The following is a 19,140-nucleotide window of genomic DNA, read 5'->3' on the forward strand; positions in this document are numbered from 1 at the left end:
ATTTTTACTGCAGCCAATAAGCTCTGTCTTGATTTAATCACTTCACTAAATCACCTGCAGCAGAATGTTCGATTGGGAAAAGCATGGTGCCTGTCTGTTTAGTCATGGATTATTAGAAACTGGATTAGAAAGCAGTATCTGTGATGTATGGATTTCTCTTAGGCCACACAGTTTTGTAAATCCACTTGCTAAATCGTCAGCATATGATATGTAAATTTATTTAATAGAGTGACTGTTTGCTAATTATTATTTAAGCCCTATAAGAGACAAAATGTTTTTGGATTCACAAATCAAGTCAATGCAGGAGTGCAGCTCAATGAAATATGCCTTGCATCAAATACAGATCTGGTTTTGGTCAACAAAGAACAAGTGTTAACAAGATTAGCAAAGGTTATCAAGCAATACACAAACTCCTGTAGGCCCTTAGTGAGTTCCAGTGAAGTTGGGAACAAAGCCAGTTGTTGCACCTAGGTATCTCCATGATGCAAGGAAGGTAGAGAAGAAGTCGTCCTGCTCTGCTTTAGAATCTCAAGGGAAGTCCAGCCAATCAATTCTACCCCAGGTCCTTTTATAGTGAAGGCCTAGGAACCTCCAGCTAACACTGCAGCATTCTGTACATCTCCTCAACACCACAGGCTGCTGCACACACATCAAACCTGTCCGTTGCTCTCTCCGCTTGCTTCCAAGGGACTAGAAAGTCAAGGTGTCAGTCCTTATCTTCCAGGCATTCAATGGCCTAAGCCCAGCATAACAAAAGAGCCTACAGCTCCACAATGAAGACCATGGTCAACATCTCTGCTTCTCAGGCACAATGGACCTTTTTACTGTAAGGGTAAAGCTCACCCATGAAGGAGACAAGAGATTTCTCCGGAGACCAACAGGGACAAACTCACCCAGGAACTCACTAAGGACCATCACCAACTTTTAATTCTACCTGCAAGGCATACTACTTTGACCTGCCTACTCTAACACACATATAGCACCATGTACATTTGAAAAAAATAAAAACAAAATCCACACTGCATACACAGTTATCCCCTTGGAGATGATGAGGGAGAAAACAAACCACACAAGACAGATGTTCATCACATCCTCCAATTCAGTATTGGAAGGCACTCACCTAGTATAAAGATCTGGGCTGTACAAGAGCCTATATAGAATAGAGGGGAAGATATCACATTGGCAAAATGGTCACTAGTTTTTAACTTCCCTCTTTTTCATTTTATCATTGTTTAATAAAAATAAAATGTTCTAGTTTTTCTTTCTTCTGATGAAACATTTTCCCTGATTAGGCTGTTGCCAGTCCTAAACTGCTGGGTCAGGTAAGACGATCTTTTAAATTTTCTCTCACATTTAACAATGTTTACATTGGACCATTAATAGCACTTTTATAATATTAATGCTGTGCATACTGGTACACTAGAAACTCTTTAAACAGTAAGTAAGATCAGTGATAAATATCCAGTAAGCAGTTATTCTGATCATTCTTTTGGACTATTGTCATAAATATAAAGGAAAGGCTAACCACCTTTAAATCCCTCCTGGCCAGAGGAAAAACCCCTTCACCTGTAAAGGGTTAAGAAGCTAAGATAACCTCAATGGCACCTGACCAAAATGACCAATGAGGAGACGAGATACTTTCAAAGCTGGAGGGGGGAAAAAAAAAACAAAGGTTCTCTCTGTCTGCGTGATGCTTTTGCTAGGACCAGAGCAGGAATACAGGTCAGAACTCCTCTAAAAAGAGTTAGTAAGCAATCTAGTTAGATATGGGTTAGATTGTTTTGTTTAAATGGCTGATAAAATAAGTTGTGCTGAATGGAACGTATATGCCTGTTTTTGTGTCTTTTAGTAACTTAAGGTTTTGCCTAGAGGGATTCTCTATGTTTGAATCTGATTACCCTGTAAGGTATTTACCATCCTGATTTTACAGAGGTGATTCTTTTACTTTTTCTTTAATTAAAATTCTTCTTTTAAGAACCTGATTGCTTTTTCATTGTTCTTAAGATCCAAGGGTTTGAGTCCGTGTTCACCTGTGCAAATTGGTGAGGATTTTTATCAAGCCTTTCCCAGGAAAGGGGGCGTAGTGCTTGGGGGGATATTTTTTTTGGGGGGGAGACGTCTCCAAGTGGGCACTTCCCCTGTTCTTTGTGTAACACTTTGGTGGTGGCAGCTTTTAACCTAAGCTGGTAAGAATAAGCTTAGGGGGTCTTTCATGCAGGTCCCCACATCTGTACCCTAGAGTTCAGAGTGGGGAAGGAACCTTGACAACTATGATGATAAGTTTTCTGCTGCTCCAACTTGAGAGAATGTCAAGATTCTCATGGACCTGCCATTGACTCATCTAAGCACTCCAACTCGGACAAGTTATTGATCAAGCTTCAAGGTGTATTAAGTCTTTTTTAAAAACAAACATATGCCTTGCAAACAGAAGACTCTAGCAAATGCTCCATTAAAAAAATCATATACATGCAAAGAACTGAAACTTTGATTGGTGGAATTATCAAGAATTTCCTAAAGTAGTGCTGAAAGGCTCTTTTCATTGAAAGCTGTCTACAATGGTCCACTTATTAAATGAATCACAATATTTTACGAATACCATGATTGTGATAATGCCAAAAGCAAAAAGAGTCCTAAGTGCAGCTGCATACGTAAAAAACACTACTATGACAGACCTGCCGGAAAACAAGACTTCTACACACACTGCTGATTAATGTTGCCGCTTCAAGCTCAATATGCTTTTAAGCAGTCATCAAACAATCACACAGATCTATACTAAAAATCAAAAAGAACTGAACTATAGTCAGCAGTTTTATTTCAATTTTATTTTATAAAGGTGATTTTCAATCAGCTAAAAGTACCTTTAATAGCAGAAGTATCTGTATATCTTACAGACTTCTAATAAAATAATTATTGAGAATAACATTGTTAGTAACACAGTTTAAGAAGTTATACTATTTATTTTATATTCTCCAAATGTTGAATTAAAGCTTATTTTGTTACTAAGGGTAGTTTCTGGTCACCCCCTAAGGACATTGATGATCCCAATGGCAATAATTCTGTTTGCTTTCTGAAAAAGTAATTCATTAGCTAAACTGTTTTGGAGTTTCCCTCAGAAAGGATTAAGAAAAATCATGGTCCCACTGACTTTAATGAGGTTAAGATTTCAACAAATATATAAAAATATACAGTAGAACCTCAGGTTTTGGACTTTAGTGTATTAAATGTCTGTTATACTACATAGTGTCTTTAACCATTATGAAGCTCAATAAAACATCCTATTTACTACTTTTCAAGTTAATTGTACTCATTACCTAATGATAAAATACCTACCAGGGATAATTAAGTTTTAAAGGTTCGAGTTACAACCAGAGAAGATTTGTGGATTCCATAATTAGTTTCACACAGATTTTCAGAATACATTTACACATCTTTATGGGGGAAGGGTGGGAGAGAAGTGATGCTTAATGTTTATCCAGTATTAGAATTAAGCATGAAGTGATATAATTTATAATGTAGATAATTAAGATACTTATGATAAAATGTTACCAAACTCTCAGTAATCTAATTTTGAACAAACTACCTTCCTATTTCCTCCTCTAAATATGAGGCTGTCTGACACTGAAGTCCTTAGAGACTTTTTACTATTAAAAACATTTTAGGACTTTCTATACCTTTTCTATTTTTCTTTAGCCACAGCATGTGCAAAAATCCACTCACTGCTATGGCCACTCATCAGGTTACTGACAAGAATTGTTTTCTTAAGAATGTGTATAAATAAAATAAATCGCTTCACTTGCTGAAACTCTACAAAAACTTGTGAATTTAGACTGAAACTTTACAGGAGACATTTGCAATTGCAGTATGGAAAAGGATTAGTGAATAGCATAATGGAATAGGTGCTTTTTGTGCTTACTAACAAAGTATTTAACATATCACTGTTTCATATTGTAGAAAGGTACCTCTGTATTAAATTATGTTTGTTTATTAAATGTATACATTGATCTTGAGCAGCCTTACACACTACAATATGCACCTTGCTTTGAAGTAGAAGGCTCAGACTTTTAAACTTAGTAGAAGTGTTATTTTCTGTATGCACTGATCCCTTTTTTCTATTCAGAAGGTATCAACTATATAGCACTAAAACACATTGACATCCTGAATATTTTTTTCTTTTCTTTTTTTTTTTTTTAAAAAAGGGGAGGGGGTTGAAAAGGGACAGTGGCAGGTTCTACAGAAAATACTTACAAGGTTATTTACTGTGTTTAACATATACAATATCCATATGTATCTCTCACAGAGTACACACATACGAAATATTTTTATATACTGTAGTACATAAAGTCAAAGAAACAACAGCTAGATATTTAAAAGATTCACAGATGTCAGAATTTGAAGGTTCAGATATCTTCAAAGGCATCCTTGAATATATGCAAAGATACTTTTGAAAAGCATATTAATTTGAGATTTTATTTTGCATTTTAAACGGGGGGGGGGGGGTTTAATACATGTCCTTCATTCATGCAAATGTAAAGAACTCCAAAATATATAAAGGAATACAAAAAATATGAAAGAGGAACTTTTAACACAGGATCCTCAGCAGATGACAAGCCATTAAGCTTTCACCTGTGAGTAATTATGATGACTGTGATGTCTCTTTTGTATCTCCATTTTTTAATTAGAATCTTTAATGTGTTTAACAAGCAATTCTTCCATCAATCTTTGATGTGTTTTACTTGTAAAGCAATGACAGTTTGCAGTTCAGTCTCCTTAAAGTTCCAGAGAAACCATTTTCCACTCACTTGCTTTGAAAGCCATTAAAATAACTTGATGAAGAACAGCAGCAGGGGGCTAATGGAAGCCAAGGCTTAGTAACAATCTTTAGATTTCCCCCTAAGACTTTCTCACAGGCACTTCGCACAAAGATCCTTAAGACCTTTCATCCTCCTGCCCTCCCCCACTATCAACAAAAACAGCACACAGTTAACAGATGTAACTAGCTCCATGTTTTCATATTTTCTTATTACCTTTACCTTTTAATTTAAAAAAAAGCTAAAACTTGATCTGTTTTCTGTAACACAGACCGACTCCTCATCTTCCCATTTGAGGAAGCTGAAAATGTAGAAAGATTCAAGAAGCAGTTTCTCCTAACTTAACACCTATATTGAAGATATGGGTACGAAGCAACACATCTGCTACCTAACAGAGAAATATAAATGATAACTTGAACTTGAGTGACTTGCTTATGTATATTCTGGTTGTTATTGAAGTATTTTTGGAACCTTCAGGACAAAAGGTTCTCTATAAATGCAACATAATATTTTAAATACACATAGATGTATTCCAAAGAAGCAATACTGTCAAATGATCTCTAAGCAGCAGAAACAAACGAACCCTAAGGCAAACTGGGAGTTTTTCAGATTGCGATTTGGTCCATATGTAGCAATAGGGTTATGTTGAGCACTGAAACTAAATGGTACTAAAGCATTACTTTATCTGTCATACCATTAACTTAGGTTTGATCAGAGACTGGGAATGGCTCGGTCATTACACTAATTGAATCTCATCCCACCATCAACCTCAGCCTGGACCAGTCCACACAACAGATCCACTTCCTGGACATGATGGTGCTAATAAGAGACGGTCACATAAACACCACCCTATATCGGAAACCTACTGACCGCTATTCCTACCTACATGCCTCCAGCTTTCATCCAGACCACACCACATGATCCATTGTCTATAGCCAAGCTCTACCATACAACCGCATTTGCTCCAACCCCTCAGACAAAGACAAACACCTACAAGCTCTCTATCAAGCATTCTTACAACTACAATACCACCTGCTGAAGTGAAGAAACAGATTGACAGAGCCAGAAGAGTACCCAGAAGTCACCTACTACAGGACAGGCCCAACAAAGAAAACAACCGAACACCACTAGCCATCACCTTCAGCCCCCAACTAAAACCTCTCCAATGCATCATCAAGGATCTACAACCTATCCTGAAGGATGACCCATCACAGATCTTGGGAGACAGGCCAGTCCTTGCTTACAGACAGCCCCCCAACCTGAAGCAAATACTCACCAGCAACCACACACCAACAACAGAACCACTAATCCACGAACCTATCCTTGCAACAAAGCCCGTTGCCAACTCTGTCCACATATCTATTCAGGGGACATCATCATAGGGCCTAATCACATCAGCCACACTATCAGAGGCTCGTTCACCTCTACCAATGTGATATATGCCATCATGTGCCAGCAATGCCCCTCTGCCATGTACATTGGTCAAACTGGATAGTCTCTATGTAAAAGAATAAATGGACACAAATCAGATGTCAAGAATTATAACATTCAAAAACCAGTCGGAAAACACTTCAATCTCTCTGGTCACTCGATTACAGACCTAAAAGTTGCAATTCTTCAACCAAAAATACTTCAAAAACAGACTCCAGCAAGAGATTGCTGAATTGGAATTAATTTGCAAACTAGATACAATTAATTTTAGGCTTGAATAGAGACTGGGAGTGGATGGGTCATTACACAAAGTAAACTATTTCCCCATGAAGAAAAGGAGTACTTGTGGCACCTTAGAGACTAACAAATTTATTTGAGCATAAGCTTTCATGTAGCTCATGAAAGCTTATGCTCAAATAAATTTGGTACTCTCTAAGGTGCCATAAGTACTCCTTTTCTTTTTGCGAATACAGACTAACGTTGCCGCTACTCTGAAACCTGTCATTATTTCCCCATGTTTATTCCCCCCCTCCAGCCCCCACTGTTCCTCAGACGTTCTTAACTGCTGGAAATGGCCCACTTTGATTATCACTACAAAAGGTCCTGTTCACCCCCCACCCCCGCGGCTCTCCTGCTGGTAATAGCTCACCTTAAGTGATCATTCTCGTTACAGTGTGTATGGTAACACCCATTGTTTTGTGTTCTCTATGTATATAAATCTCCCCACTGTATTTTCCACTGAATGTATCTGATGAAGTGAGCTGTAGCTCATGAAAGCTTATGCTCAAATAAATTTATTAGTTTCTAAGGTGCCACAAGTACTCCTTTTCTATTTCCCCATGTTAAGTATCCTCACACCTTCATGTCAACTGTCCAAAATGGGCCTTCTTGATTATCACTTCAAAAGTTTTTTCCCCCCTGCTGATAATAGCTCTTAATTAGCCTCCTACAGTTGGTATGGGTACTTCCACCTTTTCATGTTCTCTGTATGTATAAATATCTTCTTACTATATGTTCCATTATATGCATCCAATGAAGTGGGCTGTAGCCCATGAAAACTTATGCTCAAATACATTTTTAGTCTCTAAGGTGCCACAAGTACTCCTGTTCTTTATGTTGTACTGTGTTCATCACCATTGTATTTGAGCACCTTTTTCCATGTTACTACTCTAATATAAAACTGTTCGGAGTACAATTCTTGTTAGTTACAAATTCTTAGGAATTCCTGGAAGAGAGAGACTGTTTAAGCTATTGCTCCACTCAAGATACAGTATAACATTTTGGCAACAGGAATGGCTGCTCTCCCTGCAACAGGACCTTGGAGCACATGCATGCATCCCAGTTACTGCCCCTGGGGTCCTTTAAAACTGGGAGCTATCATTGCAGGACATATGACTAGGAGCAAGCATGTGACCTACAGAATGCCAGATAAGATTTCTTGTCTCTAGGGCAGGAGCACAGATATGAGAGACTCAAGGTCAGGGATGTCCAGTCAGGGTTCCTCCACAGTAGCAAGGGAGGGGCGACTAACAGGGAAGCGTGTGTCCTCTCCCCTCCAAACTTGGCAGAAGTTGGAAAAGTCTGAGGTGGTTAGTATACGGTATTTCAAGTTTATTTGCATCTGTTTTGGTACACTTGTTTGAAAGTAAAGCCAGCCCTGAGGAAAGGGTCCTGGACTTCACAGTTGTTGCCCAGTCGGTGACTTGGCTCACAGCTTACACTCTCACATCTTCTCAGTTTCTACCCTGGCTTAATGATCCTGTGGTGCCTTCTACAATCTGGGAAAATATTTTATTTAGTAGGACAACTGCCTAGAAGTCTAGAAACAAACTGTACTGATACCCTCTTGGGTACCAAAGGCTCGCATATATTTCACACATTTCTTCTTCTTGATAAACTAATATATTACTTCAGTTTCAAATTTCAATAACTTTTTCAGGCCTCAAATGAAAGTGGCAGAAGTACACAAGTCAGCATCCAGGTTTTTTAGAAGCTACACAAAGAACATAGTTGCCAGTCCTTTGGCTTTGCTGAACTGGCTATATCATGAACAGAGGAAATGGATCCAGCAAGAAGTAGCAACAAAAATCATAGTTTTGTGGCACAAAAAGCCCAGGAAGTGCTACACAGTTATTCTGAGAAATAACTGTAGATATCTGCAACATACCCCACCACTATGTTATGTAGATACCATGTACTGAAAACAAATTAAAAAGCATCAAAGCACCATCTTAAAAAAAACCCACTACTTCCATCTCTTCATCATTTTAGGCTGTCAAAATAAGTACCTGTGATATTATTATTGGTTTAGCAGTAGTTTGGTGTGCTGTAGTTTGTTAAAAGTATCACTGAAGAACAAACATTCAATAAAGTCAAAATCAACAGCTGTATTCCCTCCTTTTCTGCATTATTTTTCAAACAAACTGGAATGTTTTGTTTTTTTACGGAAGGGTGAATCTTTCCCACATTTATATTTAACATTTTTGGAGAAAGAATAGCCCTCACCTTTAAGAGGTTTGCCCTCATTTCCCTATAATGTATTCATCACCACTCAGCACATCTGTCCTAGCAAATCCTATTTCCTGTTCATTCATGATGCTAGCAACCTGGAGCTTTAAGGATTGCTGCCACACTTTTCCCATGGCCTTCTCACCTCTCAGTCCCCCCCCCCCCACATCCAAGTGCCCAGCTCCCATTGTTTATCATCTGTTCTCCCCCGCTGCAAACTGCTGTCAGATGTTCACTTATCCCTAATCTTACTCACTGCCTTTGATATTCTTTCTAATCCAACAACCTGTCAACTGGGGCATCAGCCCATGTCCAGACCAGCTGCTCTGTCACAGGCCTTAAGGTTCCCTCTCAGCTTCATATGCAACATTTAAAGGATTTTGACACAGCACACACAATGTGAAACAGATAATTAATGTTGTTTTGATCAGTGATCATCGCTTTCGTGTGACACTAGTTGACCAATAATGAAAAGTAAGCTTTAGTTTATTTAAACTTTAGTATTACTATATTAACAAGACCTTGGTCTATGTTTAAGGGACAACATGTTGAAAGCTAAGTTCTTGGAGATCAGGGAATGCTGCTTTATTTAGCTATAAATTATGTAGAAAGACTAATTCACATAAAAATTTAAGTCAGATAGTTATTTTACATATCCTGTGGAATAAAAAAAAAATATAATGTCCCTGTTTATGCTAAGTCATCATTTTCTACATAGTGTTTTCAAAGCAAATAATTAAAAAAACATATGAGTTGTGGCTGCAAAAATGTAAAAAATGCATATTCAATATCACTAGCCATTTATATGCAATTTCTTATTAAACCTGTGTTTTCAAGGTATAATCACAATGTGCTATACTCATTTAATATAAAGCATTAAAATCTGTTTTTCTGTCTTTACATTTTACACAATATTCCCACTTTAGAGAAGATTTTATAACTTCCATAACATCCAAATCCACTGTTAAGGTTTGTACACTACTGTTCATCATCTGTATTAAAACATACACCGTATGTATACTTCTACATGTTACACTGCTTCAGATAACAGAATTTTTTGTACTGGGAAACAAATAGCCATTTTTACTCATCTCTAACCAGACATGTATTTTTAATCTCAATTGAAAAATTACAGACATATACAGGTACATTTCTCCGAGCTAGCTCAATTTATGAAAAAAAAAAAAAAGTAATAATTTAAACAAAAAACAAATTAAAGATTGTACAAAATATGTGACGAGAATACTACTAGGAGTATACAAAACACCAGTCATTTTTTTTACATAGCAATTGTAATAAAAATCTACATTAGATGATGTAAAGTGGCTCATTTTCTCTGGACCGGATTATTTTCATCCTGGGGCCTGCGTACATGGGGACACTCAGGAAAATTAATTCAAATTAAAGGTGTAAATTTAAAGTGGATTAGTTAAACCTCATTAAACCCCTGTGCACACACTCTTTCAGCATTCAAGTGCCATTAATTTGGTTTAATTTATGGTATGTCTACAGTACAGCCACTACGGTGGAACAGCAACAGCGCTGCAGGTGTGCTGCTATAGTGTAGATGTGTGTAAATGCTATAGTGTGGCATAGGGCTTGTCTACACTTACATTTTATAGTGCTCTAACTTGCTGGCTCAGGGATCTAAAAAAAATCACCCCCGAGCGCAGCAAGTCTGAGCACTTTAAAGTGCTAGTGCGGACAGGCTCCAAGCGCTGGGAGCCACGCTTAGCTCTCTGAGCTAATCCCCTCAGTGGAGGTGGATTACCAAGAGCGCTGGGACTCTCTCCCAGTGCTCACGCGCGACCACACTTGCACTTCAAAGCGCGGCCGTTGGAGCGCTCCCGCAGCAGCGCTTTTAAAGTTTCCAGTGTAGCCATGCCCATAGTGCAGATGCTTCCTACGTTGACAGAAAGAGTTTTTCCTTTCTATATAGTCAGTCCACCTCTCTGAGATGTGATAGCTAGGTTGACAAAATAATTATTCTGTTGATTTAGCTGTGCCTATACCTGGGCTTAGGTCTATGAAACTATGGTGCTAAGGGCAAAATATTGTTCACAGCCCTGAGCGACATAGCTAGGTTGATCTAATTTTTAAGATTAGACCCAGCCTTAATTTGGAAGTGAATTAAGATAAACCCAATTAACATCACTTTAATTTTGAATGAGAGTGTACATACAGGAGTTTAATGCAGTTTAACAAACCCACTTTGAATTCATACCTTTAGTTTATTTGGATTAATTTTTCTGCATGTCCCCATTTAGAGAAGCCCTTAGCAATCATTATTGTGAAGTGGAATAACCCAAGCTAACCATAGCATACTGGTGAAATACATTTACTAGCACTCAACTGTGCAGTTATTTCACAGTTAATTTAAACTTTGCATAAGTGCATGGCTGTTTCTCAATAACCAATATGCCAGTTTCCGTGCTCTGGCTACTAATGGCCTTTGGACATTAAATCAAAACACCATTGTTTACTTAATTTCTAAAATGTAGACATACTAGTAAAAATTGTATACAGAGAATGTACATTGCAGGCTTGAACCTGCATTACTGGCACCTTTGCTACTGACTTCAATGAATGCAAAGTGAATTCCTGCTCTCTGATCAGCTGTTGCCCTCATAACTTCACACCCATATGTCCACAACAAACAATGCTACCTCAGTTTCTCATTGCCTTCCCAGCCTATTATTCCAGACAATCTCTCAACTCTCACATCCTAAATTATCTCACTACACTCACATAAGTACACTTATTTTTAATATTTTTATCTTTATAATTTGAGATTCCTGCTGCCTGTTTGTAGCTAAGTAAGATGAAAAATGATTGTACTCCATTGTATGCAGATTGCAATCTTCTTACTGTTCTGTAAAATGCCTACCATTCTCTTGTGATTATACAATTAAACGGACACAATCGATGGAGTTCAGTTAATTTGTTTCATTCAGTTGCATACAGGAAACCATTAGGAGCAAGATCCCCAATTTAAGATGATATTTACTGTTAAGAGTTTGTTAAAATTAACATAAAGACTATGCTTAACCTAAAAAGCTGGAAATTTCTGTCACTGCTAACCACTGCTCACCAATCTCTACATTACCAGCCATTACCTTCTAACTGTCCCTAAGCTATTTCACACAAGGAACAGGTGCAAGCTTGGTGGCCAAAATAAACCTTCATTACAGCACACACAAAAATACCTTTATGTTTCCCTTCTACTACTTCTCTGACTTTCCAAGTTTTCTTCATATTTTTCCTTCAGCAACTCCCAACCACATCTCATGCTAAAATAATTTTGAAATTTAAATAGCATTACATCAGAAGTCTGTGGCAGTGCGAAAATAGAACCAGGTCCCCTCACTTCTAGTCCCAATCCTGTGCCTTAACTTCAAGACCACCATTCATCTAAAATACAGCATATGCTCATGCTGCTTGTGAAAACTATAACTTCAAGGTTCCTTATGTTTATGCATATAAAATGCTATATGATGTCATTTCAGCCAAAATGCTGTCTTATTATTATTTTGCGTTTAATATTATCATGAGTACTAGAAAGGTTGAAGGAATTCAGAAAAATTCTGCAAAAGAAATTACACCATCATCCTTAACATGATTGCTTTGACAAATGAACACTTCCTAATACTGGAGTCTTTGAAGATTTAACAGACAGTGGTACTTGTTTGAACAGGTTACCTAAAATTCTGTTTATTATTTTCACAGCAACATTTTAACTGTCAAACTAGAAAAGAATGTACTATGTTTACCAAAAAGCAGAATGAAGCTTCAGCAAATGTTTTAGGCAGCTGGGAACACTCATGCTACTATATAAAAATTATTTCTAAATGTGGAATTAGTTGGTACAGTATAATAAATAATAACTTAGTTCTTTTGATCGCCAAAGTTCTCAGGCCATTAATGAGGCCCCAATCTTGCTTTCCCTGCATAGAGCTCCTTGCAGAATTGGATCTTAATCCTCATGTCCAGCGAGATAGGTAAATCTTAAATCCCATTTTGGAAACACAGAGACTAAGGAGCTTGCTCAAGGCCACAGAGGAAATCAGAGTCAGATCTCTTAGAAATCAAGAATCCTTGTTTGCAATCCACTGTGAAATTACACTCAACTCCCTTTTTACATGGGCATTTTCTGCTCACTACACAGCACACAACAGATTCAGATCCACAACATTCTCTTAAAAAAAAAAAAAAAAAACAAACACACCAAACTTTTAGAATGTTAATAACTTTAAATATTTTTATTCCATTAAAAGTAAAAGAAAAGGCCACACATTAAAAAGATTTTTCCCACTTCCATTTCATTTTTATGTATCAAATGTTTAACTCAGGAATGAATGACCGGAAACCTTAGTTAATCAATATAGAACAAAATGACAAAGCCAAACACTAAACCATCTGAAGCTCTGAAAATAGAGTAAAGCTCACATAAAAGTAAATAAAGTTTCTTGTTACAATTGGTCCCCTTATTTGATTAAACTTCATTAGATCCTAACTGGTACCATAGAACAATTTTTCCGGTTTGTCATAAGAACTGCCATACTGGGTGTGACCACAGTCCATCTTTCCCAATCTCCTGTCTCTGACAGTGGCCCGCACCAGAACTTCAGGTGGAGTGTACAGAACAGGGCAACTATGGAGTGATTCACATGTCTTCCATTCCCAACTTCTGGTAGTAAGAGATTTAGGGTCGTCCTGAGCATGGGTTACATCCCAGACTACCTTGGCTAACAGCCACTGATGAATCTATCCTCCATGAAGTTTTGAACTTATCTAGTTCTTTTTTGAACCAATTAAAACCTCTCCAATGCATCATCAAGGATCTACAACCTATCCTGAAGGACGACCCATCATTATCACAGATCTTGAGAGACAGGTCAGTCCTTGCTTACAGACAGCCCCCCAACCTGAAGCAAATACTCACCAGCAACTACACACCACCCAACAGAACCACTAACCCAGGAACCTATCCTTGTAACAAAGCCCATTGCCAACTCTGTCCACATATCTATTCAGGGGACACCATCATAGGGCCTAATCACATCAGCCACACTATCAGAGGCTCGTTCACCTCTACCAATGTGATATATGCCATCATGTGCCAGCAATGCCCCTCTGCCATGTACATTGGTCAAACTGGACAGTCTCTACGTAAAAGAATGAATGGACACAAATCAGACGTCAAGAATTATAACATTCAAAAACCAGTTGGAGAACACTTCAATCCCTCTGGTCACTCGATTACAGACCTGAGAGTGGCTATCCTTCAACAAAAAAAAAACTTCCAAAACAGACTCCAGCGAGAGACTGCTGAATTGGAATTCATTTGCAAACTGGATACAATTAACTTAGGCTTGAACAGAGACTGGGAGTGGATGGGTCATTACACAAAGTAAAACTATTTCACCATGTTATTTCTCCCCCCCATCCCATCCCCCACTGTTCCTAGACGTTCTTGTTAACTACTGGAAATGACCCACCTTGCTTGTCACCATGAAAGGTTTCTCCTTCCCTCCCACTCCTGCTGGGGATGGCTCATCTTAAGTGATCGCTATCCTTACATGTGCGTATGATAAAACCCATCGTTTCATGTTCTCTGTGTGTGTGTGTGTGTATATAAATCTCCCCACTGTATTTTCCACCGAATGCATCCGATGAAGTGAGCTGTAGCTCACGAAAGCTTATGCTCAAATAAATTTGTTAGTCTCTAAGGTGCCACAAGTACTCTTTCTTTTTTGAACACTGTTATACTTTTGGCCATCATGACATCCCATGGCAATGAGTTTGAATGTCCTGCCATCATTCAAATAGATGCTTGTTCACCATTCCACTCTAGCACAGGCTTGCCCATATATACTAGAAAATGTAAAATTGCAGTTTATATTAGTCTAGCCTGTACACTTCCAAAAATTCCTTGACAGATCATACACTAAAAATTAAATGGTAGGAAGCAGTGATGAGAGCTGTCTTGTCAGAACAGGCTTCTAAAACAAAGCCTGTGTCAGATAGTCAGTGTACGAACTAGGATTAGAAGTCAAGAGATTCTGGTTCTCTGCTTAGCACACTAGACCACATCTCTCTCTCTCTCTCTCTCCTCAAAGAAATCAAATCATAAGAAATATATAGTGAATAAATGTACTATACTGAAGGGAATATAGTCCCCAAGGGAAACTTAATTTCTGAAACACATCAGGGCAACTTTCTGCATCAGATATTTTTGGCCTTGGTTACTCTATGAAAACAAGCAAGTTCAACAATGGCTTTTGAGCATGGCTATGGCCCTACTGGTTTAAAACTAAATGTGGTCCAGCCTGCATGGACAAGGCCATACCTACAGGCTAAATTGTAATGCAAGTCATCTAGACCTCAATTAAGTTTAACCACTGTTGTCTGACTTGATTGTTTTGGTTGTGGAGATAGGATCAGAAAGATTCAGGAATTTACAATTGAATCTCCAGCCAAATACTGTAATCTTTAGATGGAACAATTAAAGATCACTAGTGATGTCCTGGAGATACCTAGAGTTCATTAATATTTAAAAGGTAATCCATTATCAGAAACTTTAGTTATTTACAAGAATTCTTTATATTTTCTATTTGTGCAGGAAGACACTATTTGGGATATGCAAGAGTTCCCAACTTCAAAATGTTCCTTCCTACTCTGTCCCTGTCTATTTGATCGCCTCCTGCTTTTCCTTTTCCAACACTTCAACTCCTAGTCTTAAATATATCTTCTCCACACACGCCTCATCTTCCTTCCTTAATGAGTGTCTCTAAGGGCCAGTCTTCACTACAAAATTAAGTCGACTTAAGTTATGTTGACGTACAGCCACCACAGTAATTACTGCAGTGGTACATGTCCACACTATGCCCCCTCTGCTGGTAGTGCATGTCCTCACCAGGCCATTTCCATTGACTTAACTGTGTGGGGCATTGTGGGGCACTGACAGCTGGAGCCCTGCCTGCCCTGGGGCCCACACGGGGCTGACAACCTATAGGTGATGTAAATAACACAGACACTTCATCATCCAACTACATCAATCTAAACGCTACATCTCTCACAGACGTGGAGTTATTAGGTCAGTGTAGCGGGCAACTTACACCAGTAGAAGCAACATAAGAGTGTAGACATTTACAGAGTTAGGTCAACATAAGCTGCCTTACTGTTGATGTAACTCTGTAGCGTAGGCCAGGCCTAAAACAACCCCCCCCCCCCCAAAAAAAAAAAAAAAAAAAAAAAAAAAAAAAAAAGATAAAAGGGTGAAGCAGAATGAAGAGAAGTAGCTTGGCATTGCTAATTTCTGCACGGACTGGGTTTTCCTGTATTTGCTACAGCCATGTAATTGCAATGAACTAATGGACCTCACTAGGTCAATACTGAGACTGGAGTGACCATTACAGTACATTTAATTAGAGAAACAACTGCTCTTCGTACAGTTAGAAACCTATTCACAGAACAAATTCTGAAGGGAAAAAACAATATATTACAGTAGAAGACACTAATCTCATTTTATCATGTGTACTCTTTGTATTGCTGAGGGCTCTAATTCTCAGGGATCACCTGAAAGGAGATTCAGGTTTGTATTGACATTATAAGGAAAAGGATTTCCTATTACTACTTCCATTGCTTCCCACATGGGTGCTGTAAAGTTAGCTGTACATGGCAGTTTCATCATTTTTGATGATCTAGACTATCATCCAACTTTACTCCAATTACTGCAACTAAATGATTGTGAGTAGTGTCATATACAATCATAAAGTGAGGTCCAAATGGGTTCGTATTTAGTGGGACCTGCAAAGAAAATTAAGTTGCTGCAGACAGCAGTGTTTCAGCCCTAATCAGTACCAAACCAATGTGCACGCACTGGCAATAGGGGGCACTATAATTCAGGCTTTCCGATGAGAAATAAAACCGAGGTTCCCAGTCTGACAACTTGCAAAACCCAATGGTACTTTTTGCAAGGGCAGGTGTGTTTTGGCCTATTTCCAGTTCACAACAAAAGGACCAACTTCAATTGCAATCAGATATGGTATCTGCCTTCACTTCCAGTCCTGAACTATTATGTAGGTTGCTGTGTGCTGTTAAACAAGAGCCGCATTCTACCCCCGAGGGTGCCTGTATTTCAGCGTCAGCTGGATCAAGTGGTTCCTGTTTACACAGCAAATGTAAAGTGCTTGGGGATGAAAGGTGCTGTATATATAGAATAGAATATAGAACAGAATCTGGATTCATATCAAAAGATCACAACTGACATGCATTATAAGCCTACTACTGCACTCTTCAGGACAATATTACGGCTGCCACCTAAAGACCACCAGCAATCACAGCCATGAAAAACCTGCCCGAGAAGAAACTGTGATGGGCCACTCGCGCCTCGGTCAGCGATCGGAAATGATGGAGAACAACTAAAGTCACCTCTTCTGGTGTTTTGTCAAGCTCATTCAGATGTCGATTATTTCCAATCTCCCCCCGATTTGGCGCAGCGGGGAGAACAAGGAAAGCGCAGAGACAGAGCCCAACGTCCGCAGGAGTGGCAGGGGCGAGGAAGAGGGGGCGCACGGGAGCCTGAGCGGAGTGGGAGCCTAGGGGCAGGGAACGATTTGGGAGGGACCGAGTGCGACGGGGGCGCTGGTGAGGACTAGGAGCCAGGGGGCGGGCAGGTCCGCAGGAGGCTGCAGGCAAGCGGGAGGGGGGAGGCCACCCTACAGCCCCGGGCCAGGCCGCGTTTCCTGGCAGGGCAGCGCCCCGGCGCGCTCGTAGGCCCAGCTGTAGCCGGGGCTTCCGCCCGCCGTGCCGCGGGAGCCGGGACTCACCTGCCGGTAGCGGAGCCGGAAGGGCCGCAGGTACCGGGAGGAGGCGCAGGGCGCCAGCGCCAGCTCCTCTATGGCCTCCATGTGCGGCAGGAGCGGCCCCGGGAACCGGGGCGGGACCGCGGGGGCTCAGCCCGGCCTGCAGGCTAGAGCGGCATCGCGCGCCGCCCGCGCGGCAACCGTCCTCGGCTTAAGGAACCTCCCCCGCGGCAACCGTCCTGCTAACGGGGAAGGAACCCCTCCCCCCACGCGCTCCAGCTAACGGGAAAAGACGCCCCCCCCCCGCCCTCACCTGAGGGGAAACTGCCCCCGTCCCCCGCTAGGAGGCCAGGAGTCCCTCCCCCACAAAACCGTCCAATTAGGGGAAGGGGTTTTTTTTTTTTTTTTCCACCTCTCACACTCCCCCCCCCCCCAAGCCAGAGGGAAGTGACCCCCCCCCCACTGCACCCAAGCACATGTCTAGGTGCCTGGTGAAATCCTTGGCCGGGGGGGGGGGGGTCAGGTCAATGGCAAAAATCCCCTCCGCTTCAGTGCGGCCTGGATTTCAGCTGCTGGGTTTTCCTGGCCCCCTTCCTTCACTGGCCAGGGGCACGTCCACAGTGTGGACACAAGCCTCTGCAGCCTAGGTCAGGGGTTCTCCAACTTCTTTCTCCCCCTGGACCACTTGAAAATTGCTGAGGGGCTCGGCGGATCCCTTAATGTTCTTTCCAAATGTTGTTTGCAGCGGTAGCTAACCACTGGATAGAAGCGCCATGTTAAAAAATTTAAAACAAAAACAAAACCCACGCTTCATAACTTTTTTTTTTTTTTTTTTTTTGCTCTACAAATAAAAGCACGCTACTCCGATTTTAATATCAGTAGTCTGACCTTTCTAACGCGATGGATGTGCTCTCCCCTGCTGCGGCAGCCCCCCAAGCTGGGGCTGGGAAGGAGTGGGGGTCTCTCCCCCACCACAGATCTGGGGCTGGGAAAGGGGGCTGCCCCCCCCCCCACAGCAGCTGCTGCCCTGGACTTGGAGAAAGTCACCTCTTTCTCTGGCCGCTGCAGCCCCACACATCCCAAATTCCCCCCACCCCCTCTTCTCACCCTATTCCCTCCAAGGCCACCACCTCACCTTACATGTGCATCTTCTCCAGGGTCCAGGCACCTAATTAGTGGAGCCACGCCTGCACAGCTCCACTAATTAGATGGCCAGCCCTTTATACTCTCATGTGTGGCCACTCAGGCGTGCACCTTAGAGGGAACTATCTGTGGACCACCTGAATGGAGGTCGTAGGTCCGTGGATTGCAGTTTGAGAACCCCTGGTGTAGACACTTCCTGTGTTCCTGGAAGTGGTTGTTCCATGGATGTAGGACCTACATAGGTAATCCACCTCCTTCAGCAGCGGTAGCCACCTCCCTGATTCGTTAGGTCAGTTTAGCTCCAACATGCATGGGTGAATTTTTCACACTTTGAATTCTGCAGCTAGGTCTAATTAAATGTTAACTATAGACAAGTCCTCACATGAGTACTCCCACTGAAATGGCATCATGTGCTTAAAATAAAATGTTTGTGAGTATATAGG

The 19,140-nt window shown here is 40.5% G+C and overlaps 1 protein-coding gene across 1 annotated transcript in view; it reads right to left on the reverse strand.

Annotated features, from left to right (window-relative positions):
• Nucleotides 1–17,893, reverse strand: part of NUDT14 (nudix hydrolase 14) — a 101,002-nt gene extending 83,109 nt beyond the window's left edge. The window contains exon 1 of the mRNA XM_038407990.2: nucleotides 17,579–17,893. Coding sequence (XP_038263918.1) covers nucleotides 17,579–17,659 — 81 coding nt within the window. The 5' untranslated portion in view covers nucleotides 17,660–17,893. The remainder of the gene's footprint in view (nucleotides 1–17,578) is intronic.
• Between the last annotated feature and the right edge of the window lie 1,247 nt (nucleotides 17,894–19,140).

Source organism: Dermochelys coriacea, chromosome 6, assembly GCF_009764565.3.
Source record: "Dermochelys coriacea isolate rDerCor1 chromosome 6, rDerCor1.pri.v4, whole genome shotgun sequence".
Lineage (NCBI taxonomy): Eukaryota > Metazoa > Chordata > Testudines > Dermochelyidae > Dermochelys > Dermochelys coriacea.